At 51.8% G+C, this 26695-nt stretch overlaps 1 protein-coding gene across 4 annotated transcripts; it reads left to right on the top strand.

Moving 5' to 3' along the window:
- Window positions 1–109: 109 nt before the first annotated feature.
- Window positions 110–20174, top strand: NFIL3 (nuclear factor, interleukin 3 regulated). Of its 4 annotated transcripts, none has more exons than XM_047101095.1 (2): window positions 110–201; window positions 18329–20174. In XM_047101095.1, the coding sequence occupies exon 2, from the start codon at window positions 18481–18483 to the stop codon at window positions 19870–19872; it is 1392 nt and encodes a 463-aa protein (XP_046957051.1). In that variant the 5' UTR covers window positions 110–201; window positions 18329–18480; the 3' UTR covers window positions 19873–20174. The 4 variants fall into 4 exon arrangements, with proteins under 4 accessions (XP_046957051.1, XP_046957064.1, XP_046957041.1 ...); XM_047101108.1 differs by lacking the exon at window positions 110–201 and adding an exon at window positions 4575–4645; XM_047101085.1 differs by lacking the exon at window positions 110–201 and adding an exon at window positions 5188–5275.
- The last annotated feature ends 6521 nt before the right edge of the window (window positions 20175–26695 follow it).

Raw genomic sequence — 26695 nt, 5'->3', positions numbered from 1 at the left:
TTGTAATTAGGCAGGGCGAGGGTTATGGGTGAGCCGGCTTTAACCGGGACCTGCTTCTCTGTAAATGCCAAATTTGCAGCTTTCTTTTTCTGCGCGGCTGTTTCTGAAGAATCACCCCAGGGCAACCCTGCGGGGTCTGCCTCAGCTCCCATGGGGCTCCGATGAAGAAATGAAGTCCAGACAGATGAAACGATTCCCTTCGTGAGTCGGGGCGGGGGGGGGGGGGGGCGGCGGTGGTGGTAACGAACGCACGAGAACCCCAGCCTCCCGGGTTGCCCCCATGGCTCTTTCCAACGGATGCCCCGTGCAGGACTTCACAGAAATGTCTAGATAAGGTCTGCCTCGGGGACTGGAGCTGCCTAGCAGTGTGGGTGTGTCACCTCTAATTCTTAGTAAAATGCTTTTTTGTTAGAACACATTTCACAATTTTATATTTCACACTCTGGTCACCCTGCCGTGTCCCCGTGGCCAGCTAACAGCTACCACAGGCCTTGCCCCATCACTCAAGATTTTGCAATGAACATAGTTGGCCCCTTCTGAAGTCTTGACCATTTTTAGTGTATCTCCCCCCGGCACCCGCCTTTTTGTGAGTTTCTTTTATTTTGACACCTTTGCTCACATATGCCATTTAATCTGAATGCACGAAAATGCTAGCTGAAACGAAGGCCGTCGGTGGCGGCCAAATTTAAAGACACGTTTCGGTTTTTGTGATGCTGTACTTGCAACATCTTCTTTTGCAAAACCACCTCTTTCTGGCCTTTTGCTGGGTCTTCTGGAAATGCTTTGAAATGTATTCAGGCCATCAGCTGCTTTTGTCTGGCGAAGCCATGTAGTCCGTGTGGAGATCTCATTTCTTTCTTGGCTTGAGCAACAGTCATTTAACAGGAAACATTTCAACTTCTCATACTTTAAAGCCTGTGCTTCTACGGGGAGTGTCATTTGGCTATCTTCTGTTACCCAATTTCCCACAAAAACTAGTTTTTGAATAATAAGGCCAAGCATGCTAATGGAATGCCTGCTGATGGAACCATGTGGCAGGAGCTGGGGAAGGCGGTGTGGAAATTTTAAACCCTCGCAACGTCTGGGTTGTGGCTGGGATATGGGCGGGGGTGGGGGGCAGGAAGGGGAGGTGGGAGCTTGGTAGAGGAAGGAATCCAGAAGAGTCGGGAGGACTCGATGATTGGGGAAAGGCCGATGGGAAAACTAAGAATGCATCGGGTAAGTGAGAAGAAAATACACAAGAAGAAGAAAAGCCAACACACAGGAGCAGGTGGAAAGAGAAGGCACAGGTTGAGCCCAGTGCTTGGAAATTGCATCAAGCGTACAGAGAAAACAAAGAGAGCAAGCATGAAAGAAAGAAATACCATTCCAGGAAGTTTCTGCCTAAACATTCAATGACTCATTAGGTCAAAGCAAAATACCAGCATAAATTGCATACTGACGGGTGTGGGCAGGCCTCCTGCGGGTGACGAGCCATGCCAATCGGTGCCACGCTAGCTCCCTATTTAAACCCCAACCTGAAAACAACATAAAACTAGAACTTACGAATTCCTAGAAGTGGTTTTCCCTTGTGTTCGTGAGGGTTTAAAAAGTGGGCACCAGGCCCTCAGGAGGCATAGCACGGTGGGAAGACTGTGGCCCTGGGCTCTGGGGGCCCCAGTGGTGGCCAAAGTGTTTTAAGCTACGGAAGGTTTCCTGCAAAGAAATCCAGAATTCAGGATCTAGAACAGACACACGGGAGCTGTCCAAGCTGGGTCACCCGGCGGGGAGCCTGCCTTCCAGCCTCCGATGGCGCCTTCCCTGGGCATCTCCACGGAACTTCTCGGTCAGAGGGCACAGCCTGTCTGGTCTCCAGCCCGCCAAGCCACAGGATCTTTTCTTTTTTTAACCAGTGGCCTCACAACACTGGAAAAATCAGGGTATTTTGCCAAAAAAAAAAAAAAATCTAAATGTCCACTTGCTTTTGAAAAACTGGAGCCTGGGGCCCCTGTAATTGTCCTGGGGCCCCTGTAATTGTCCTGTACCGCAACAACCCACGAGAGCTGAAACGCAATTTGTGGCTCTCTGGCTGCCACGGGCCACATGCACCTAACTGAATTCTCACTAGGTATCTGAGGTTGCAGCCACCTGTGCCCGAAGAGGCCCCGAGAAAGGACCTCTGGACACACGTGGCCCCTTAGGTATCGTCTGGCTGGAATGTTCCACAAAGGAGTTTTCCATCTTAGGAAGGAGAGGCCACATTCGTGGTCATTCTGCTCTCCTTGTATTGGCTCAACCACAAAGGATATTGGGAGCGTAATCAGATATGGCTGAGTGTGGTCAACGGTCTGCTGCCCGTAGCCCCTATCACAGACCCTGCCTCCTCCCCCCCGGGACCCCCCCCCCACCCCAAGTTCCGAGAGAGACGGAGAATAAGGAAGTTTTGACCTCAGACTTCAACCAGAACTGCCTTCCTTCTCCTCCCAGAGACCTGGTCACAGCCCTGTTCTACAGTCAGGCCCATGCTGACGTCTTCCTAGAAGCCTCCCACCTGCGGCAATTTGTTTCCAATGTCTCAGGTTTTATGCTCCGTTTACTTGTGTTCACCTGCAAGTGCCTGCCTATTCGGTGAAAGTTCTAGCACCTATTGGACACACCACCTCCTGGGTAATGGGGACAGAGCCCTCTGCGTATTGTTCAACGGTTTCCCAATCACCAGGAGGAGCTAAAGAGTTATTTTCTAAGCTGGTATCTCAGACATCTTTTACACTTCATCTGATTTCCAAGTAGGGTGGGGACCAAAACTGATGCGCGTAAATGATACAGGCACAATCTAGAAATACCCCCAAGTAATTAAAGGAGCCTCAGGTTTCAAAATTCGGCATAAAGAACCAGTTTCCAAGTTCAGAGAAATCCCCACCCCCATCATTTCTGAGTGACTCCAAGCATGTTTTCTACCTTTCTTGAATTTCACGTCGTCCTTCTATTAAGACCATTTACTACTCATTCTACAACAGCTTTGGGAGTCTATGCAATTATTCAAAAAGAAGAACAACGTGGAGAACATGCTGTAGGTGTGGGGGAGCGGAGGTAATGTAGAGTGGCTCTGGATTTCTAGGAACCAGCACGCTTCTAACCCAGGAAAGGCAACCGGCATAGGGATTTGGTTTTACTTTCATCTAAGGGAGGTTTTCAAACTCTAATGGGCATTGCGTGGGTTTGGAAAAAGGGACGGAATAGTAACAAATGAGAAAAGTGGAAATGACAAACCAAAATCAAGACTCATTTTCATCAGCAGAGTCAACTCTTTGGAATGAATGTCGACTAGAGGGGACAGACTCAAAAGCCACAGACAGAAGAGCTTGAATTGGTGAGCACCTGGACAGAGGATTTGGGGAGGATGTTAAAACCCACTTTGCATGTCTAAATAGTCAGGGCCTTGTTGGTAAACGTACACTTTACCAGATGAGTTGTGAACAAGCATGTGTTCTGAACCACAACATTGTCCTTGGAGAATAGTTTGAAGTGTGAGGCTTTCCAAACACCAAGTGATAGGTGATACGCATTTTTCAGCATCACCCTTTGGGTGTTTGTAACTGTGTAATAGGAGAACGGGGAAGGTAGAAGAGACAACTTAGCAAGCAGATTTACGCTCGATGATGGGCACCAGTGATGTTAGCCTGGTGGCGGGGTGGGGCTGGGGGTTCAGTCTACTCTTCTCTTTCTTTACTTTGGGGTTTGGTTCAAATTTTTCTTCTTGGAGAAATGTGTCCTAGGGAAAAGAATGGGAAGTCACCGAAGGCATTCAGCCCAGCTCCCGCATAGTCCAAGTAGGGCCTGAGGTCCTTCCCCACCTGCCACATCCCGTATTCGGGCAAGTCTGTGCGCCACTGTAAGGAATATGGCTCCCTTCGCAAAGGCAGACTCTCTCTCTGTCTCTCTCTCTCTCTCTCATTCTGTAGACGCGCTGTGTGTGTGTGTGTGCCACGTGCCTTTACAGCCCTTAGCGCGATGCCTGGGGAACGCGCCGCGAGGTGCCATTTCCCCCATTTCCTCGCGTCTCTTACGTAGCCCGGGAATCTGGGGGAGAAGACGACCGCGTCCGATTAGGGGCAGAGATGCCCCGAACGAGCCGCCGGCGCCGGGATCACAGGAAGACTCCCCGCGCGGCCGAGCCCGGCCCCAGCGGCGCACGCCGGCCCGCCAGCCGGCAGGGCGCACCCGCGTTGGCCACCGCTCGGCGCGGCCGAGGGCAGCCGGACCTCGGCGAGCCTCGTTCCCCAGGCGTCTTACGCAACAACTTCGCCTCCGTCATCTGCGCCCTAATTGCGCAGGGGGCGGTGTCTGCGCGCGGCGCTTTCTCTCCCGGCCGCGGGCCGTCGCGCTCCCGGGAGAGACGCGCGGGGGCATTGTCGCCTACGCAGCGCCCCCGCGGGGCTCCGGCCGGCCGGCGGCCCCCCTCCCCGCGGCGGCCCGCCCCGAGCGCTGGCGGCTCGCCAGCGCCGCCCCCCCCTCCCCACCCGCCCCCAGGAGGAGGGGTCCTCCCGGGGGTGTGCGGGGAGGGGCGGGCGGCGGTCCGCGCCACGCCCGCGGCCCCCCGGCCCGGTGCTGGGTGGGCAACAGGTAGCCGGGCCGCTGCGTGCTCGGGGAGACAAAAAGCGCCGCTGTGAGTGAGCGCGGATCGCCGGGGGGCGCAGGCAGCGGTGGGAGAGCTGGACGGCTGGGCGGGCCCCTCCCCAGCTCGGCCCCCCCCTCCCCCCCGGGAGCGCCGGCCGTGGCGCAGCCCCGGAGCCGGGCGCGGGGCGCGGGTCCTCGCGGGCGCTCGGGCGGTGGCGGTGGCGCTGGCCCCGGCCCGGGGAGGGACGCGGGCGGCGGGGCGGGGGAGCGGGCGCGGGGAGGGGAGGGGAGAGAAGAGGAGGGGAGGGGAGGGGGTGGGGGCGGGCCGGGAGGGGGCGGGGCCGCGGAGAGCCCGCCCCCGCCGGCCGCGGCCATTGGCGGCGGGCCGGGGGCGGGTGCGGGCGCGGCGATTGGGGCCGCGGCCGCCCGTCACCGCGAGGCTGGCGGGCGGCGACGTAGCGCGGCGCTCGGAACTGACCTACTAACACACATCTCCCGGCGCGGCCACGGCGCCCGCGGACCCGGCGCGCCGCCCGCCTCCCGCGCCGCGCCCTCGCCGCCGCCCGCCCGCCGCCCCGGAGCCCCGGCCCGCGCCCCGCGCGCCCCGGGCCCCCCGCCCCCCCCGCGCTCCCGCCCGCCCCGCCGCCCGGGCGCTCGCCGTCCCGGGAGCAGGAACACGGTAAGCGCTCCGCCCACCGCCGGCCCGGCCCGGCGCCCCGCGCCCCGGCTCCCCAGCTCCCCGCCCGCTGCCGGGGGCGCGCGGCCCGGGCTGCGCGCGGGGCTGGCCGGCGGCGGCGAGTGTGCGCGGGGCGTTCATGACATAAACTTTTGCTGCTTTGCCGGGAGGGGACTCGCCACCTGAAGGTGGCCGCTTTGATTGCAGCGCCCTGGCGCCGGCACGTAGTCCGGGCCGGCTGGCTCTCCCCCCCGCGCCGCTGTTGCATAATGTCTCCTGATTTCAGGAAAATTGATGTTTTGGTGGAGAGGCGCGCCGGGGAGGCTGAGCCATCTCGAGCGGGGAGGGCAGCGCTCGCTGCCTCGTTTCTCGTCCCTTCTGCGGGGCTGGCGGCGGGGGTGTGTGCGGGGGGTGGGGGGGGCGGAGGGGGGTGCCGAGTAAATGGGACGAGCCTTGATCTTCTTGCTGGGAAAGAGCGCAGCTCGCGTGAACCGTGACGGCATTCGGAGAATGCGTGCGCCGCGTCTGTTTGTGTCGGGGGCTGTGTCTGCACCGACGTCTTCCAGCCCGTTTGTCGTCAGCGGGTCTTACCAGCGCCCGAGAAGGTTGTAGGATTCGTCCTTGCCCGGATTGCATAATCTGCCCACGGTGAAATATTGGCTCGGGTTACGGGGCTGATGTGGGAATGTGCGCGTACGTGTGCGATGATTTGGAAATTGTGGCGCGGCGTTGGACAGGAGGTCGTTATTGGCACGTCCCGGATAAAGACGGAGATTTTGTACACACGCCTCCTACAAAACGCGAAGAACCCCTCGGGTTGTATTCTGATCTTGGATACTCCCGGGGTTTGCCCCGTAGGTGTTGCGAGCTATTATGTTTAAATCTGGGGCGAACCATTGTGGTCTTGACCTCCGTACCTCCGTGCTTTTAATGCGTTCCACTCCATCAGCCCTGTTTCTCACCTTATTGTCATTGCTTTTTCAGACACGACAAGACAGATCACATAATAGTTTCCTGGAAATGTTGCATTATGTAACTGCCGAATTTGCTGGCAGTCAGCATAGGAAGCGGGAGCTAATTACGTGATTTTATAATCTTGCTACAAAGAAAGTAGGACAATGTCAGCCTTTAAAATGTCACTGTCACAGTTTTTTTTTTTTTTTGAGGATATTTTAAACAGGAAAGTAGACAACCGGGTAAGGCATTGCGTTAGCTCCCGCCGCTGAATGTGTGTCTTTTGCCCTAAATGAAATGAGCGTTCTTCTAAATTTAGCCCTATCACATTTTAACAATTGTGGCCTTGCAATGCTATTTCTGGTGTTTTCTCCAGGGCTGTGTGCAAATACAAGTTCAAGGCCATTTGCTGTAGTTTCAACTTCACGCCTTCGGAGACCTTTGATAAGATTGTATTTTTAGGAAGGCATTTCGCCGAGCGCGGTGATTTGCTGGTTGCTGGTTCCCATTTATCTTTATAAAGGACACTTTAGGAAAGTGCTGTGTTCCCTGGGAACAGCAGGGGATGGCCAAGCGTCATCTCTGGCCCTGGCTTTTGTAAATAACAACAGCGAATGAGGTCACAAGTATTTATTTCACATCGTGTTTTTTTTTCCCCCCTCCAGACCACATATGATTTATGGGAAACAGATATAGGTTAGTAGATTGCATTTTCGTGTAGATACCCTAGTTTTTATTCGAGTGAGGATATATGCATATATAACGTACCCAGATTTTAAATTTCCTCCGGCACTCTGACGTAGTGTAATTATGTGTGAATATATTTATATGGTGGTGTCTATGTCAGATTTTTTTTCCCTGACGTAACATTTAAATAATTGAAGAGCAGGGTTTGGGGTGTTTTTTTTGGGGGGGGGGCGCGTTGCGAGATTCATCCCCGGAATGAATTACATTATCCCAGATAATTGCAGTTGCTTTCCAAGAAGCTGACAGCGCTCCAGCACCCCACCCCCCACCCCCGCCCCGGTGTCAGACCCCGACCTACTTTGGAGGTTGGGCTGGGAGCCCCGGGCCTGCTGGGGACCGCGTAGCGCCACCTTCCGATCGCGACTTCCAGGGGCGCGCCCCTCCCGCCTGCGGGCCCGCGGGGGACCGGGGCTGGGGGCTAGGATGCGGGGGTGGCGCGTGGGAGGCTAGGGTCGGGACCCCGGAGCGCCCTAGGCGGCGCTTGGGCGGGAGCCGCTCCGCGGCCTGCGCGCCTCCGCGCCCCCTCCCCACATTCCTTTGTTCTGGCGAGGGGGTCCTGGCAGAGCCGAGGCCCCGCTGCGCCGCCCACCCGGTGGGGGCGGGTCCCGGTGAGGCGCCGCGCTGGGGGCGCGGGGGGACCTGGGCCGCGGAGTGCGGGTGCGCCCAGGCTTCGCCGGGCGGAGGGAGGGGAGCGGAGAGGAGCCGGGGAGGGGAGCTGGGGAGGAGCGAGAGGCACCCGGGGCGAGGCGCGAGGAGAGGCCAGGCGGGCCACGGGGCAGCTCTGGCCGCCTGCCTCCTGCTCTTCCCCGGTGAGCTGCTGAGCACCGCGGACACCTTTGTTCCTGCAGCTTCATTGTATTTTGGAGCCGGAGCCAAGTGCTTCTGGATTGGTGAAGTGAGAAAGACCGAGAAAACCTCCAAATGTCAACAGACCACAGGCACTGGGGGTGGGGGCGCTCCAGCATTGACGGTGGCGATGGGAAGGAGCGCCCCAGCTTGACTGTGGCTAGTCGAGTGGATGCATTTTTCTTTCTTTCTTTCTTTCTTTTTTTTTTTTTTTTTTGAACCTTTACTTCTTGCGGTCAAAGGCTAGAGTAGAAAGAACTTGAATCCCCCGAGTTCAAAATAAAGTAGAAATCAAAACGCCCACGTAGACGCCGCTGTCCTACTGTAAGACTACAGTACTTTCATCCTGGCGTAGAGACTTCAAGAGAGTGAGCTCAACTGGTTCGCAGTGAAGCCACGACCACATCACAGGTGTTCGCCGGCAGTCCACTCCGTTGGAAAGTTTCTTCTGTGGGGTCACGTGCCGCATCCCTGCCCCCAGTCGGTTTCTCTCCTGAGCTCCAAGGCCGCTGTCAATCGGTCGGGGCCAGCTTTGGCGGAGCGCTAAGAGCGCAGGCCCCGAAGAGCCAGGTCCAAGCCCCAACCTGTGGTTTGGGAGGTGCTGGGATCTCCACTGGTGTCCCCGGTGAACCGAGCACACACAACCTGTCCAGCTGGGTAGTTGTGAGGAGCTCAGCTTTCCTCGTGTAGTTGACCAGAAACCGGGTTGTTTTGTTTTTTAATAAAGATACTCACCTTGATTTTTTTCCTCTGCCTAAGTCTCTGTCCAGTGATAGTAAGGATGGGAGTTTGAGTTAAGCCTGTAAGTGAAGATCCTTCTTGGAATATGTTCTTGTTCTAACAACCGCCCCCCCCCCCCCCACCAAAACTGTGCCATAGCGTTCCAGGGTGATTTAAGTTTGAAGGGAGTTCTTGACGTACTGTACAACCACGCAAGTCACTGGGTTAATATTTTGGGGAAGTGTTAGAAGGAACACAGGGGTGCGATGGGGGGAGGGCAGGAATGATGTAAAGAGTGCCACACAGCGTGGCCTTTTCCAGTTCCCTTCACCTCTCTGTGACGGTTTTCCTTGGCCTGGATCGTCCACTTGTGAACTCGTATGGTCCGAGACCAGCCGCGGCTCGTGGGACCCCACAGATGACACGTCTGGGAAGGACTGGGTGCAGCCTGGGTGGTTGGAAACTGAGGCCGTGCTCCGTGAAGCCGGTCACATTCAGCCCTTTTGATTAATTAAGAGGAGATTTCGTCCGATCGACATGGGGCAGTGCTTCCCTAAGAATCACGAGAGGCTGACACAGCCTGGGACTCATCACCCTCGTTGCCTCGATGCTGCTCATTCTTCAGCAATGAAATTAAGAGCATCCTCCCTAGACCCTAGTCCTGCGTGTGCCTGGCCACTGTGCTGTGTTCCGTCACCGTCCCCATTTTATAGGTGAGGGACTGGAGGCACAGAGCCCGACCACCGGCCCGAAAACGGGCTGTCTCTCCCCCTCCCCAGAGCATGAGTGCAAGCTCACTGCAGCTTTTGAAACAATTTCCTTTTCTGTGTTAAGGGCTTATCTTTGCGAAGGGCAATTATAACATCGGTGTGATGCAACAACCTGAAAATTAAAAACCCTTTGTTAGAGCGCTTACCCGTGTTGAGCAACTGCCTGACTCACCAGCCCAGTGGATATTTCTAGTTGACCTTGCGTTGGTCCATAGTCAGTTCCGAGACGTGAACGTGATCGGAGCATGGAATGGAAAAGGTGCAGTCATATTGCCTCGGCTTTATTTTTACCCGAGCTAAAATCACACATACTTCATTATTTCCATTGTAATCCAGATGGCAGTGATGCTGTGAGGAGTTGTTTATTTTTAATTTGTATTGAGGGAATGAGAGCAACTTGGGATTCGGTTCAAAATATGACAGAAACAATGTAATTGAAGTTTCCTTTAATATGCATTTCTGGGTTTTGTAAGGTATGCCAGTATTTCACAGCATTAACACATTGTTTGATATCCTGTTATTTTCCTAAATTATATTTGAGTTGATTTTTATCCAGATCGGACTCGTGGAGAATGTCGAAAGATGTTGACCTTTGATCACAGACATTACATAAGAGCTTTTCAGTTTCAAAATGAATCTGTATTACCACTACCCCCAATTACCTCTCAAATTTCTTTGCAAATACTTTTCCTGTAGTTAAAAAAAAATACTGCTTCAAAAAAATTGCTGTTTTTCATACGGTTTTAATTAGAGAGCTTATGCTTGTTTTTATGATAAGAAAGTTTAGTAGGGATTTTCTAGATGCCATTCATAATAATCTGTTCTGAGAACTCAGTTTCTTTGGAGTCAGAATGATCTTTGTATTATAAGGCTCTTGGTTATCAGAACATGGTGTCTTTTATCAGTTAACTCTTAAAAAGAATCTGAAACTGCAATTAAATAGCCTTCAGGTAAACACCGAAACACTTAAAAAAAAAAAAATCTGCCCTATCCATACGTTTGTAATCATCTTGCCCACTGTCAAAGAAAGTGAAATTAAATAGAAGAAATCGACAAGTCAAGCTGAGAACTTCAGTGTGATCCCAGACATTCAAGAACTTTCTCTGCTATCATTATTCATCCCGCACGTGCTCTGCGGTGGCGTGCCCGTGGCAGAATTTCCTATAAGGGGGTTACCTCGCGATTGCCGATTGCCGGGGTCCCTTAGGATTTCAGATTACTCGTCAGACCCATCCATTATCTTTGGAAGTATCAAGGAAACGAATGTCCCCCTTTCGAAGTGACTGCGGCTTTTGAAAAATGTTCTACCATTCCACTCCCTGCCCTCCCCCCCCCCGCCCCCCAGATTCCTCTCCCTCTTCAGTGAGAGCCTTTGGTCTGTATTTCCCCAGGCCGTTCGGTTGTTTGTACATGTTAGCATCTCTGCACACGGTCTTCGGAGTATTTCTATTGTGCGCTAAGCTACAAACACGTCTTCTTTTATAAGAGTGTCAAGCTGTACTATTTCATATTTCAGCTCTGCTATCACAAAATGCAGCACTGTCCTATTTATTCAGATTAAATCTGATTTTTAAGTAGTCCTTTATTGAGGATGAGAGAGCAAGCAACTTGAAATATTTCCACGTATGGTAAAAACTCGTAAACTCCATCAGGTTTTGACACATTTGTTTACAGAGGTGCCCAAATAGAAAAAGTAGGTTAATTTGTTGCTATGATAGGACAGATTTTGGCGAAGTGTGAGAATCACTTTATGTGTGTGCCTGTATCTGGGTCAAGTACACACTTCTCTCTAATGTTAGGGTTCAAGCCTGTGTTACTAGAGACAGAATTGTATTATTGAATGGGAGGCACTTCATCGGCAATTAGAAAGGCTTAACATAGTTTTATTAAAAAAAAAAAAAAAAACGATGCGGCGCCTGGGTGGCTCAATCCGTTGAGCATCCGACTTCAGCTGAGGTCACGATCTCGCAGTTTGTGAGTTCGAGCCCCGCGTCCTGCTCTGTGCTGACAGCTCAGAGCCTGGAGCCCGCTTTGGATTCTGTGTCTCCCTCTCTCTCTGCCCCTCCCCTGCTTATACTGTGTTTTTTTCTCTCTGTCTCTCAAGAATAAATAAACATTAAAAATAATTAAAAGTAAATAAATATCTTTTTAAAAAAAGTCTTTGGGGAGCCTGGGTGGTTCAGTCAGTAGAGCATACAACTCTTGATCTCGGGGTCCTGAGATCCCATGTTGGTTATGGAGATTACTTTACAAAAAAAAAAAAAAAAAAAAAAGCCTTTTGTTTTCAGCCGGATTAGCAAATCCCCTTGCAAGTTCAATGCCTCCTGAGTTCTCCCTGCCCCCCCCCCCACGCCAGCCCTGTGATTGCATGTGTGTATTCTTTTCCTGTTCTATCTCTGCTCTTAAGTACTGGATTTTATTCTTGGCCAGGGAAAGAAGTAAAGCATTTTATTGAAACAATCATGTCCTGGACTCTATCCCACCCACAGCAAGAAATGAAGGTTAACGTGTTGCTAGTTTTAACAGTTTAAAGGGCTGTGAATTGGTTAGCTTTATTCATTTACTTTTTCACTGAAATGGCACTCATCTTAAAAACAAGCAGCTGTCTGCTTCGTGGAGAGACCGTTTACAATTTAACATGAAATAATTTTTTTCTTTAATGTCATCTCTGCTACAACTCTGAGGGAGTACATGGCACATCCAGAGAGTGCAGGAAAATGAGGTAATTCTATAAAAAATGCTTCCGAAATGGGGAGCCCATTAAATAGTATTTTATCTTGCATTGACAGAATTTTTAAGTCAAGATGTTTAATGCAAGCAGTTTGCAGTAAGACTTCCCCTTTAAAGAGATCATTAATGACAAAATGTGTCGCGGTTGATCGTAGTGGCCACACTACTGTTAAGATTTTAGATGCTTGAAACAAAATTTTCCTTCTTGTTTTGTAAAGAGCTTGAATTGTCAACCATGATTTTCCTTTTCTTTTTTTAAGTCCATGTATTCATTTTGAGAGAGAGAAGGAGAGTGGGGGAGAGGGGCAGAAAGAGAGGGAGAGAGAACCCCAAGCAGGCTCTGTGAGGTCAGAAGTGCCCGCTCGACGCAGGGCTCGATCCCACACACTGGGAGATCATTGACCTGAGCCCGACGCGGGGCTCGATCCCACGCACTGGGAGATCGTTGACCTGAGCCCGACGCGGGGCTCGATCCCACGCACTGGGAGATCGTTGACCTGAGCCCGACGCGGGGCTCGATCCCACGCACTGGGAGGTCGTTGACCTGAGCCCGACGCGGGGCTCGATCCCACGCACTGGGAGGTCGTTGACCTGAGCCCGACGCGGGGCTCGATCCCACGCACTGGGAGGTCGTTGACCTGAGCCCGACGCGGGGCTCGATCCCACGCACTGGGAGGTCGTTGACCTGAGCCCGACGCGGGGCTCGATCCCACGCACTGGGAGGTCGTTGACCTGAGCCCGACGCGGGGCTCGATCCCACGCACTGGGAGGTCGTTGACCTGAGCCCGACGCGGGGCTCGATCCCACGCACTGGGAGGTCGTTGACCTGAGCCCGACGCGGGGCTCGATCCCACGCACTGGGAGGTCGTTGACCTGAGCCCGACGCGGGGCTCGATCCCACGCACTGGGAGGTCGTTGACCTGAGCCTGACGCGGGGCTCGATCCCACGCACTGGGAGGTCGTTGACCTGAGCCCGACGCGGGGCTCGATCCCACGCACTGGGAGATCGTTGACCTGAGACCGACGCGGGGCTCGATCCCACGCACTGGGAGGTCATCGACCAGAGCTGAAATCAAGAGTTGGATGCTTACCGGACGGAGCCCCCAGGCGTCCCATCTATGATTTTTTCTGACAGGTGCGCTGGGCACCAGGGTAGGTACAGGTCTGTCATGGTAAACATGGGTGACGATGTCACTCCTTGAGGAAGCATGAGGTGCAGAACTTCACGTTGGGAACTTTTATTCTTTTGGAGAGTTTCTTCAACCAGACTTTCGTCTTAATTTAAAACAACGTTTACGTCACCTGACTGGAACAGACGTTGAAACTCTGTGTTCACCAAACAGAACTCCCGCCCATAGTGGATAGTGTGATGTTAAGAAGCCTTAACTAGAGACGGCACGTCCGTCCCAGGGATGGGACGGTGTGTGTCGACTGCAATGCGGCGTCTCCTGCCCTTCAGTGTCCCTTTTCACTCGTGTTTTCATGCAACAGCCTGATTACCCGGTGGGTGTGTTGAAGCTGACCGTTCGGGCATGCGAGTGTCACAGAACGGGCAGCTGGGGGCAGTCACTAGAGAAAGGAAATCGAGGCGCACGCTCGTGGCGGTCTGAAAACACGATGCAGAGGCCAAGTCGGTGTTCAGTCAGTCCTGAGGGAAAACAGTGGAGTTTGAAATGAAACCATCAGCTGAGCATGTGTGCTGATGTGCTAGAAGGCTCGTAGTCGAGCATCCTTTACACTCATCATCCGGGGGCGTAAAGACAGTCTAAGGCCCGCCTCTGCCCTTCAGTGCTGTGTGACGTTGGGAAAGCCACTCAGTCTCTCTGTGTTCTAACTACGCACCTCCCCTCCATGTTGAAAACGGACACACTTTGGTTTAGTACCAAAAAAACCCCCAAAACAAAAAAACCTCATAGGTGACAATGCCCCTACTATAATTTTTCTTTTTCCCTATGTTAGCCTATAGGAAGGCCAGGAGATTAACATTTTAGCAGAGATGAAAGTTTAGAATGTTTTCTCAATTCATGAAATACTCTCCAGATAGGAAACAACTCCAAAGAAGCTGGAGAAAAGTTCCCGGGGGTACCTGGCAGCATCTCATAGTGGCTTTCTGCCCCCAACGTAACTCAGCAAACGGGTGTGTGTGACTCAAGAGTGGGAGTGACGCAGAAAAGGAACCGTAGGTGCACAGAGCGGCCCCGTGCAGGTGTCGGAGAGGGTGCTGGTGGGGGAACAGGACCCGCGTCTGGGCTGAGCCCTGCTACTTAATAGCTGTGGGACACTGGGCAAGTCACTTAACTTCTCTGAGCCTTTGTTTTCTCTTCTGAAAATGGTCATTGTGAGGGTAACAGAAATATGAGAGGCTCCTGGTGCCTGCTGCGTAGTTTAGTCGGTGGCACCTGTCACGGTGGCTCGTGTTATCACCACCCTACCAAGAAAAAAGCGGGCTAGAAATGATGTGCTGTGTGCACCAGGCCCCCCGCGGTCACGGCACCCCTCGAGCACGCCTCCTTCAGCCCTGTGATCTCCGGTCTGGCTCCCTCGGGAGACGAGGAGCTCCTTGACTCTTGAGACTTTGTTTTTCCCCTCCCTCCAGTCTGGCTCCGTGCCTGGTCCACACAGTTGGTGCTCCGTGTGTGCCGAATAAATCAGTTAATGAAAAAGAGAAGCTCTCTGGGAATAAGTAAGATGTCTTTTTTTAGCATTTACATAATCATCTTCAGTGAAAAAAAAACATGAGAAAGTTGTTTAGATACAAAACTTTCTTAGACAAGGCAGGTGAGTGACTGTCAATCAAATGTTGGGCACCTATACATTCACTTTGTCGCTAGGATACAAAGGTACTACTTTGGACCCTGAAAAATTTTGCAGAGGATTTGGACACATAAAACAAACCTGTACTGAGATACGGTGTACAACATCAGCACCTCTGTCCGCATTATCTCACACTTAATAAAAAAAATTTTTTTTAATGTATACTTTGAGAGGGAGAGAGAGAGAGAGAGAGAGAGAGAGAGAGAGAGAGAGAGAGAGAGACAGAGCATGAGTGGGGGAGGGGCAGAGAGAGAGGGAGGCACAGAATCCGAAGCAGGCTCCGGGCTCCGAGCTGTCAGCACAGAGCCCCAGAGCTTGAACTCACGAGCCCCGAGATCATGACCTGAGCTGGAGTCAGACACTTAACCGACTGAGCCACCCAGGCGCCCCTGCGTTTTCTCACACTTATGATCAACTCTTTCCAACACTGCAAGGTTATTCGGTAAAAAATACTGCAGAAAGTACTCTAAGGTAGCAGGTGGTCATTTGCCAATGGAGTCAGGGAGACAATTTATACTTGCAGATGAGGGGAGAGGCCCAGATTCCAGTACACGTAGTACAACTCAAACTGGAAGAAGATTAAGTATAAAGAAATGAGCGTTTCTGTAGGTGTTGAACGTGCCGACAAAGTTGTAGAGATGACAGAGTGGACATCAAGCACGTAGACGGTGAGAAGCGGGGGGTGAAAGAGAAGTTAAGACAAGGCGGGGGGGGTACTTGCGTTAAACGGAGGTGGGACAGTGTCCTTCGCACAGTGAGGGCTGCCTGCCCCACTCACCCACACTCATGGCATGGGCAGCCTTTGGACCAGGAGGCTGAAAACGTCCCAACCCACTGGAAGATTGGAAACAATGAAATAAGGACAAGTTTAGGAAGAGTAACGAAGACAGAAAGGTGTGGCATTTCAAAAGCTTAGCTGTGAAAACTCATCGGGAGGCACATGTAAAAGGAATGTGACTTCTTTTAAAGAAAAAAAAACAACAACAAAGGACACATTTTAAAATGCATGGGAAAGGGGCACCTGGGGGCGGGGCTCAGTCGGTTGAGCATCCGACTTCCATTCAGGTCATGATCTCCTGGTCCATGAGTTCAAGTCCCATGTAGGTCTCTGTGCTGACAGCTGGGAGCCTGGAGCCTGCTTCAGATTCTGTGTCTCTCTCTCTCTGCCCCTCCCCTGCTCACACCCTGTCTCTCTACCTCTCTCTCAAAAATAAATAATAAACATTAAAAGAAAACTTTTTTAAATGCACCGAGAGTGACTCTCCAGTGGAAAAAAGATATCCTTGAAAGGAACTATATGATGGCTCCAAACAAAACAAAACACCAGTAGGACCTGAGGATCTCGTGGCAATTTGAAGGGCTCCCCAGAAAAGATCGATGCACTTGTCCCCTGCTGCTGGAACTCTGACTCTTTGCCTCCACACTTGGTAGAGACCTAACCGAGCTGGGGATCAGAAGTCTCTGGTAGCAGGGAAGAGCCCACCCAGTATGTAGAGGAAACGTGGGTTTTCACGTCAGAAGATGAAACCTGAGCGGAACTACAGAAAGCAGTGTTGTTCTGCGAAGAGATAACCAGAAAAGATTTCCCTTTCTACAACATCCCTGCCCACTGCGCACACTCCGTGCCTTTGTTCCCTGCTAACGCCGTATTATCAAAAACAAACAGAAACCTGGTATTCTTAATCACGGGTTTCACTACATCGCAAACGACCGTTTCCATGTTGGCTCAGTTTGATGGACAAAAAAAATAATAATAAATAAAATAAAATAAAATAAAAAAGCAAAAAACAAAACATGGCAGTAAACCTTCTTTATGATCCTGAAATCATTACATCATTTCTCCTGTTCCTTCTGGAAAAGACACAAGAAGCTGGCACTCTTTTCCAGCTGATAGAATTAGACTTCATTTCATTAGTCATCACAATACTATGTACAAGAAAGAGAGAGTGACGTAAGCAAGAACAATCACGGTTTTTAATGTGGCAAGGGAGCGTGCCATACAGATAGTGCTGAATGAACGGTTGTCTCTCCATCTCTCCTTTACGAAAGTATTGCCTACTGGGAAATTAGGCAGAGAAACCCCGTCTAGAAACACAGATCCAAAAACCACCACAAAAAGATTGTTACTGGAACCTAATATGGGTTTATTACCTCATGTCAAGCCAAATTCAGATTACAAATATCTCATCAGTGGAAAAGGAAGCCAGCTGATGGTTCTATTTTTGAGGGTTTATTTTTTTTTCATATATTTTGTTTGAGACTCATTAGTAAAATGGAAAGAAATTCTTTCCATAATTATATTCTCTAGGTTTAAAATAACTTCAAGTTTCAGGAATGCACTGTACTTAAAAAAAAAAAAAAAAAACCCTTTGAATAGTAACTGTTTATTTTCGTCCCAAACTACTGTCTAAATGAAATCTATTGTGGCAGACTTTTCGGGACCAAAAATAAAAAAAAAAAAGCACTTAGGATGCTTCAATCTAAAGTGGAGGTTTGACGAATCAATTCAAAGGAACCAGAAGAAAAGAACATATCTATCTAATGGTGGAGCGCAGATGTACCAGGAGAGGTGGCTTCGTTGGGAAGAATCCTGGGCCACCTGGCACAATGAGCTGTGGACACGAGCCCAGCAGGCAGTCAGGGGTGTGTCCCCGCTGAGAGTCAGGTCGAAACAACTTCAAGTCAGTCGGTTTGGGTGGCTTCTGTTTTCATTTTTACGGAAACAAATTTGGCACCCGTTATATATTTTGTTCCGTGTGATTGCAGAATTTGTTTCCGGATATGGGAGCTCACCTGGGAAGGTTCCTTGGAAGAAAGAGGTGGTCTTGCTTGCCTTGCGGTGATAATAGAGATGTCATCTGAAATTATTCAGGAGCACCAAAAACTTAACCCCCCCCCCCCCAGAGGCCATCTGTCCTTCCCTCGTGGGAGGCCCCACGTCTGCGCGCCGGCCCCACACTTCTGCTGCTGAAACAGCCTGCCTCTGTTTCTCCCTGGGCACGCGCGTTGCTGCACCCCTCTTCCTGGGCCACGTGGCACTCTGCTGAGAGGTCCCAGGGAGCGGGGGGGGGGGGGGGGGGAACCTGTACTACTTACCTATTTCCTTTTCTGGATGGCAGACTCTTTGAAGCAAAGAGCTGTGTCTTTTTTTTTTTTTTTTAATATTTATTTTTGAGAGAGAGAGACGGAGTATGAGCGAGGGAGGGGCAGAGAGAGAGAGGGAGACACAGAATCCGAAGCGGGCTCCAGGCCCCGAGCCGTCAGCGCGGAGCCCGACGCGGGGCTCGAACCCGCGAGCCGCGAGATCGTGACCCGAGCCGAAGTCGGACGCCCAGCCGACCGGGCCCCCAGGCGCCCCGGGAGAGAGCTGGGCCTGGCGCAGAGCCGTGGGCCCTGCGTGCGTAGCGCGGTTCCCGGTGCGCGGTGGGCGATAAGCATTTGCCAGACGGGTGACTCTTCCTTCGCTGTGTTGCAGGTCGCCCCGGGGACAGACCGCCGAGCCGGAGAGACCCGGAGAGACCCGTCTCGCCCCGCGGACCGGAAGGAGGAAGCCTGTTGATGGCTCTCCCGCCGCCGCTGTCAGAGCGCAGGTGGTGAGTCGCGGGGAATCGCTCGCGCGGGATTCGGATGCAGCTGAGAAAGATGCAGACGGTGAAGAAGGAGCAGGCGTCCCTGGACGCCGGGAGCGGCGCGGACAAGATGACGGTGCTCGGCCCGGCCCCGGCCGACGTCTCCGAGGAGCTGACGGCCGGCGAGGAGCTGCTGCTGGGCGAGGGCAGCGTGGGGAAGAGCAAGTCCTCGGCGTGCCGGCGGAAGCGGGAGTTCATCCCCGACGACAAGAAGGACGCCATGTACTGGGAAAAGCGGCGGAAGAACAACGAAGCGGCCAAGCGCTCCCGGGAGAAGCGGCGGCTCAACGACCTGGTCCTGGAGAACAAGCTGATCGCGCTGGGCGAGGAGAACGCCACCCTGAAGGCCGAGCTGCTCTCCCTGAAGCTGAAGTTTGGCCTGATCAGCTCTGCGGCGTACGCCCAGGAGATCCAGAAGCTCCGCCACTCCACGGCCGTGTACTTTCAAGACTACCAGGCGGCCAAGTCCAGCGCCGGCCCCTTCGCGGACGAGCACGAGCCCGCGATGGTGACGAGCGGCTGCATCTCGGTCATCAAGCACTCCCCGCAGGCCTCCCTGCCCGACGTCTCCGAGGTGTCCTCGCTGGAACACGCGCAGGACGGGGCCGCGCGGGGTGGCTGCGGGAGCCCCGACGGCAAGTTCCAGGCCATCAAGCAAGAGCCGGTGGAGCTGGAGAGCTACGCCAGGGAGCCTGGCGACGAGCGGGGCGCCTACCGGGCCTCCGTGTACCGGAACCTCATGGGGACCGCCTTCCCCGGCTACTCCCACTCCCCGCCTCTGCTGCAGGCCGCCCGGTCCTCCAGCAACTCCCCCAGGACGTCGGAGGCCGAGGACGGCGCGGTGGGGAAGTCCTCGGACGGAGAAGACGAGCAGCAGGTCCCCAAGGGCCCCATCCACTCTCCCGTGGAGCTTCAGCGCGTGCACGCCACCGTGGTGAAAGTTCCGGAAGTGAACTCCTCGGCCTTGCCGCACAAGCTTCGCATCAAAGCCAAAGCCATGCAGATCAAAGTCGAAGCCTTCGATCACGAGTTTGAGGCCACGCAAAAGCCGTCCTCGCCCGTGGACGGGACGCCGAAGAGGCATTTCGAACTGGAGAAGCATAGCGCCCCGAGGATGGTACACTCTTCCCTCCCCCCTTTCTCAGTGCAGGTGACTAACATCCAGGATTGGTCTCTCAAATCGGAACACTGGCATCAAAAAGAACTGAACGGCAAAACTCAGAACAGCTTCAAAACGGGAGTTGTAGAAATGAAGGACGGCGGTTACCAAGTCTCTGACCCGGAGAATTTGTTTCTGAAGCAGGGGATGATAGCCAACTTGTCTGCAGAGGTGGTGTCACTGAAGAGACTCATAGCCACACACCAGATCTCCGCCTCGGACTCGGGGTAGACTACTACTGAAACGCTCTGGGTGTTTAGAAAGCCGTCATTTGCAATAGAGGAGTACGTTTTGTATTAGGCGGGAGTTTCACTGGACCCGTGATGTCATTCCACTGTATGTGTCCACATGCTGTCTGCTGGGTGTCTTTCTGTGCACAGGTTATTACGGAGATTAGATTGTGTTATCACTCTGCCTTGTGTATAGTCAAATAGTCTGTCGCAAAGGCTGTACATATTGAACATTATTTTTGTTGTTCTGTTATAAAGTGTGTCAGTTACCAGTTTCAATAAAGGATTGGTGACAAAGACAAAGACAGAGCTTCTGCTCCCTTGCACTTGACTTTACGGAAAAGAGAAGGCAACTTAAGTTGCAGGAGTGGATATGAAAATCCTCCTCATTTTACTCACTGGGGGGCGGGGCGGGGGTTTCTCCCCTGACTTGGGGAAAACCGAAATGTGTGTTCAGCACGTACTTTGTTTGTCTTCTAGTTTGGCCCAGGCGATCATAAGTTTGGAAACTTTCCAAGGAGAGGGAAGCAGTAACAATTTTCTCGCATTTGAGACTAATTTACTAAATTACTCCCCATTATCTATTTTTCTTCAAGCTTACATTTTCTCCCTCTCTGTGTGTTTTTTTTTTTTTTTAGTAGAAAAATCCCAAGTTGGCTGGCATCAGGCTATCAGCCTCCTGGGTCATCTCCTTTTTGACACATTCATGTGGAGAGTTGAGTCACTGACCCACCTTATTAATTAAAGGTTCTTTTAAAAGAGGGTGTGAAGATTAAGGATGAAGTCACTTCTGTGTGATTCTAAATCTTAACAGTTCTAGAGCACAATAGTCTAGGGGTTAAGCTCGTGAAATCCCATTTTTACGTAGTTGCCAGAATTCCAGAGAATACATCAGTTGTCCTATTTCAGCATGTGTAGCCTAAGTATACACAATGACTTGATATTTTTATGGTTTGAGGAATATAAATAGTAGCCTCTAACGTAGAAGGCCAGAAGGAAGCGTCATTCTGAGAAAATTGATGATAAGAGCATTACTGATGATTTGTCCAGGATCCGTAGTTGCCTATAGAAATAAGTGCGGACCAGATGTCTGCTGTTGTGCGGTGGGACTGGTCTCTGGGGGTGGGGGTGGGGGGGGCGCATGAGGGGCTGGGCGGATGCCGGTCAAACCCGGCTTTCTCCAAAGCTACTGTCCTCACGAAAGCCCTCTGCAGACCCAGCTCGTTCCACGCTGACCTCTTTCCTGTTCTGCATGGGTGGAGGGGCCTGAGGCATCACAGAGCATGTGCGGAGTGACTTAACCCTCATTCTGCAGGGAGGGGCCCGACCAGCATCTGTGCTAGCAGTCGTTTTGGCTGCCCGGTTTGAGTAAAAGCTGCCTCCCTTACTTAGATTCTTAAAAGTGGCCCTTTGGAGGCGCCTGGGGTGCTCAGTCGATGAAGCGTCCGTCTTCGGCTCAGGTCATGATGTGGCGGTCTGTGAGTTCGAGCCCCGCGTCGGGCTCTGTGAGCCCGACAGCTCGGAGCCTGGAGCCTGCTTTGGATTCTGGGTCTCCCTCTCTCTCTGCCCCTCCCCCGTTCACACTCTGTCTCTCGCTCTCAAAAATAAACATTAAAACAAAAGTGGCCCTTTGAATTATAGGCAATGCTAATAATGCACATACATGCTATCCACACTGTCCTTTTGGCCACAGAGACCAGTTTTCTCTCTTAAGTGCCCTGGCTCTTAGAGGAGTGTGGTTGCTTAGAGGATTAGCCCTTGGCCTTCTGTCTTCATATTTTATCCGTGGCTGGGTGAGGCCCAGAGGCAAGCCCGTTTCATTTTCAGAGCACACAAGAGCACTAAAATATTACGTGGCTCTTGGGATCCCAAAGCACCTGACAGCCTGGAACGGGTGAAACGAACCTAACGTGGATCACAATAGGGATAAAGTGTAAAGTCAGATTCCCATGTTAAATGAAAACACAAGTAATGCCGTCCACGTTCACAGCTGGGAGAAAAGCAATACAATAAATACATATTGTGGGGAGAGGGGGGAAGCTTTGGTTCCCTCCAGCTTATGAAGTCAGCTCCCAGGGGATGTTGGGTTGTGTCCATACAAACGGTGTCCAGGCATGAAGACAATGGTCGTGTCACACCTGGGTGGATGTCGCTAGGGGTGGCAGGAGTAAACACTCCAGAGGCACCTAGCGGACGTGGCCAATCTCAAGGCCACAGAGTAGAAGGTATTGAGAAACCCTGAGAAACTGCCCCGAAAAGAGGTGAACCTTCTACAGCGTGTGGTACTACAAGGGGATTAAGAACAAGCAGATGATAGCAAGAAAGGTCAACCTGGTGGCTCAGTCCACAGGGCGTGCGACTCTTGATCTGCGGGGTCGTGAGTTTGAGCCCTGTGATGGGGGTAGAGTTTACTCAAATAAACAGAAAACAGCATATATATTTAAAAAGGAAAGGTAAACTCGAGTCGTTTCAAGGAAGGAGGAGGCATTTGTGAGAAGCAAAGGGGCCTGCCTGAGGCCGTAGCATCTTCCGGGTGAATTGCTCCTGTCAGTTGTCACGGAGAATACTTGGATTTAAACACGGAGGCCTTGTATGGAAACCAATTTGACAATAAATTTCATATATTGAAAAAAAACAAAACAAAACACGGAGGCCTTCTTCCTCCGTCATTTTGCCTTATGATTTCAAGCGTCTAAGATATGGATGGGACGATGTCTAGAATGTTAAAGAATGGTAGGGGCACGCAGTCTGTTAAGCGTCCGACTTCGGCTCAGGTCACGATCTCACGGTTCGTGGGTTCGAGCCCCGCCTTAGACTCTGTGCTGACAGCTCAGAGCCTGGAGCCCGCTTCGGATTCTGTGTCTTCCTCCCTCTCCGCCCCTCTGCCACTTGCAACCGTGTCTCTCTCTCTCTCCCACTCAAAAATAAATAAATGTAAAAAAAAAATTAAAGAAAAAAAAAAAAAGAATGGCAGAAACAAGGAATTCCACACTCACTAGGAACCAGAGAAACCGAGCGTGTTTGCACTGTGACGCTTCTGTTTCATGGCGTGTGGCGTGGGAACTTCCCACTCCCGAAGTTGCAAAAAATGATACAAAATGCTTATACACCGAATAGATCTTTAACGGTTCTCCAAAAGCAAGGATGGGAAGGCTCGGACCACCGTAGTTCCTAACAATTCCCAGAAAGGTGGCTATCGGGTAGGGCTGGATAGGGAGGAAGCTGTGGGAGTCTCCACCACAGCCACCAGGCAAAGGACGGGGACGGGAGCCTGCTGGCCAGCCCGGGGCAGCGTGGCCCCGTGACCACCTGCTGCCGAAAGATGGGGAAGGGCAGGAGCGCGGAGGCGCGGGGTGAGGTGAGGATTTGAGGGAGGCCAGGATGAATCTGGGAGGGATGCGTGGCTGGTCTGTGAAGGCAGCAGAGGAGGCCTGTGGGAGGCCGGAGTATTCTGCCTGAACTCCGGGGAATCGTTTCGCCTCAGGAATGCGGCGGGACACGGCTGCCCTCTCCAGTGAGCGCGTGGGCACGGGCTTCGCGGTGCTCTGGGCTTCTGCCCAGCGCCACTAACAGTGGCTACGCCTTGCGGAGCTCTTCCTCCGTCCGTGATGCAAATGTAAAGTTACTGCGCTGTATTAGCGTTCCCCAGAGAAACGGAAGCACGGGATAGGAGGATATTTATACATAAAGATATACGGAGGGAGCCTGAGATTTATTATGAGTAATTGCCTCATGCAATTATGGGGGCTGACAAGTCCCCCAGTCTGTTTGCAAAATGGAGGCCCAGAGAAGTCGAGCCGGTTGTATGACTCGGTCCAAGTCTGGAGGCTGGAGGACCAGGTGAGCCAGTGGTGTTTACCCAGTGAGATGTGGTGTCCCAGCCCTGGCAGTCAGGCAGAGGGGGAATTCTCCCTTCCTCCACCTTTTTGTTCTATTCACGCCCTCGCCGGATCGGACGAGGCCCGCCACGCTGGGGAGGGCATCGGCCTCTCTCGGTCCTCTGATTCAAATGCTAACCGTGCCCCGAAACGGCCTCACAGACACGCCCAGAAACACGCTCGATCTGGGCATCCCGTGGCCAGCCAAGCTGACACATGAAGGTAACCATCACACCTGCCCAGGCTCACTGAGCCGGCAGGCGGGGGCAGGGATGTGATGTCCGAAAGCCCTGCTGCTAACCACAGTGTACCCCCGCCTTAACTAGAGGTGCCTCGCAAGGCAGAACTCAGAGAGGAAGGGGAAGAAGCACAGTAAGTATTTTGTCCCCTTCGTTTGGGCCCGATTGCCTCGTGTCTCATGTTGGGTCTGTTCGTGTTGGTTTTTCTGCTGCAGAGTGAGCACTTAAAACCCACATCGGGTCGCGTCGCTCGCCCTCAGTAGACCCTCCCGTTAATAAATAATAACGGCCAGACTCCCTTGCCTGGAACTCGAGGCGCTCATCATTTTAGCGGACACCAAATTTGCAGACACCCCTCCTTTCTTCACCTGTGAGTTCCGAACCGGGGGCTGCAACCACAAGGGAGCGTGGTGCGAACTTGACAGAGACTAGCCACGCGCTGTATGTACACGTGTGGCTGTGGCTCGGTGAACATTTAACCTTATGTAGGTTTCTGCTCACGGTGTAGAATGGGTCTTCCTGTAGGACACAGTCAAAGCCGTACGAAGCCACAGCTTTGTACCACTGACGTCTGCTGTTTTCCCTGGAGCCCCGGTGTCCCATGAGGAAGCTTCGGGACCCACGGGAGGCCAGGGGAGGGGAAGAGGCAGCTGCCGGTAGTCAGCGCCCTGCTCCTCTTTCTCTTGGTTTCGGGCTTTTCTGCCCGTCCTCACTCTGTGAAGATATCCTCCCTCCCCCCGACCTGGGTGTTCTTCTCCCTTTGAATTTCTACCGTGTGTACCTGCCCGGCCTCAGCCACGTGCTGTCTTGTACCATTTGTCTTTCCTCCGGCGGAAACAGGTGGTCGCCATTCAAGTAGCATTATTCGAAGTAAGTTCTGATACAAGAACATTAGAACAAAGTTTTCAGGACAACCGTTTTGCAGATCAAAATGCATCTGTTCCGTATTACTGGTGTCCCTCGGTCTTTCAATCCAAAAGTTAGTTTTCGTGGCGTATGCCTAAAACACATGCACTCTTGTAAATCGATCACGTCTCAATTTAAAAAATAAATTTTGTTTTGAAAACATAAAGATAAAACTCTGTCCTCTGAAATTGTACCCTTTAAGGACAGCTAAGAATAACTTGAGTAACCCGACCAGGCTCTGAAAATGCAAAACAAAATGGTCCTAGTTTTTTTAGACCAGAGAGTTGCAACTTTTGCTAGTTTATCCCACAGTTACTAGCTTTTAAAAAAAATGGGTCCATCCGTCCATTTATCTTCTCATCCACCCATCAGTCCTGAGACAGAGAGACAGAGAGAGAGAGAGAGAGAGAGACAGAGGATGCATATACTAAAGTCATTTAAAACATTAAACATTAGTAAAGGTTAATATCTCATTTTTGGAAAAATAAATATCAGAAGAATTTCCAATATTGTTCTCATATCGCAGAGGATAATATTGTAAATATCCTGGGCATTAGGACCCCACTTATGACCACAGCTCTGTGTGAGGGGCTCAGAGGCTGTGGGGTAATAGCTCTTTGTACATTTGATGAACTGATTGGGAGCCTTTTTTTTTTTTTTAAGTTTATTTATTTTTGACAAAGAGCAGGGGATGGGCAGACAGAGAGAGAATCCCAGGCAGGCTCTGCATTGTCAGCGTGGAGCCCGATGTGGGGCTCGGACCCACAGACTGTGAGATCATGATCTGAGCCAAAACCAAGAGTCAGGCTTAACAGACTGAGCCACCCAAGCGCCCCAGAAATCTCTTTTTTAAATTTTTTGAAAGGTGTATTTTAGGACCTCAGCTCAAAGCTCTTAGATGTTTCTGAATTTTAAAGATACATCCACATCCCTAGTTTATTCTTCCCCCTGTCTCTTTTCACCAGCCTGGAATTGAGTAGGTGATACAGCATTATTGATATTTTCCAGTTCTGAACTATTTTGCACACCTCTACTATATTGGCACGGAGCCTGGGTTTCCTAAGGCGTCTAAAGACTCGCCTCTTAGAAAAGCGGGCAGGAGAGTCACAGGTTGGCTTGCGTGCCTTCCAGCGGTCAGGGAAAGCTTACCCTGCACACCACCCAGCAAAGTCTAACGACACGGGAAGCTGGGCTCCGAACCCATCAGGACCTGTGCTTATTCCAGGAACCAGACACCCCTGTATGGGATATAAGACCCCCTTTTAAAGGCAGTAAGTCCTCTGAGGGCTGGTGTTCAAATAGGCTTTGGGGAAACCATCACCTGTTAAAGTTTTTGTGGGGAACATCTCTGGATCAGTCTTTTAAGGAATACCATCTGGCCTCTGAACTTAGAGCTTCTTTAAAATTACTACTGACCCCGAAGTCATTCTGTTTTGCTATTTTCCGCTTTGGGTTCCGGCTTGAATGAATCCTGTCCAATATTTTCATGGTATTTATTTGTAAGACTCACCAATTGCTACCATTCACTATGTCTTGGGCTTCCAATGGACTAAAAACATTATTTAAAAAATTAAAAAAAAATTTTTAATGTTTATTTTTGAGAGAGAGAGGGAGACAGAGCGCTAGATGGGGAGGGGCAGAGAGAGGGAGACGCGGTGTCCGAAGCAGGCTTCAGGCTCCAGGCTCTGAGCTGTCAGCACCGAGCCCCACACAGGGCCAGAACCCACGAACCATGAGATCACGACCTGAGCCAAAGTTGGATGCTTAACCAATTCAGCCACCCAGGCGCCCCTAGAAATAT

The sequence above is a fragment of the Lynx rufus genome, unplaced genomic scaffold (assembly GCF_022079265.1).
Source record: "Lynx rufus isolate CCGP_SWC_20201006 ecotype Redwood Valley unplaced genomic scaffold, mLynRuf1.p SCAF_10, whole genome shotgun sequence".
Classification (NCBI taxonomy): Eukaryota; Metazoa; Chordata; class Mammalia; order Carnivora; family Felidae; genus Lynx; species Lynx rufus.
The sequence above is the reverse complement of the archived record's forward strand: the minus strand, read 5'-3'. Positions and strand labels throughout refer to the sequence as shown.

What these genes read in the sequence shown, in the direction of transcription:
- NFIL3 (XM_047101095.1), top strand. Translation starts at nt 18,481, where the DNA reads ATGCAGCTGAGAAAGATGCAGACGGTGAAGAAGGAGCAGGCGTCCCTG.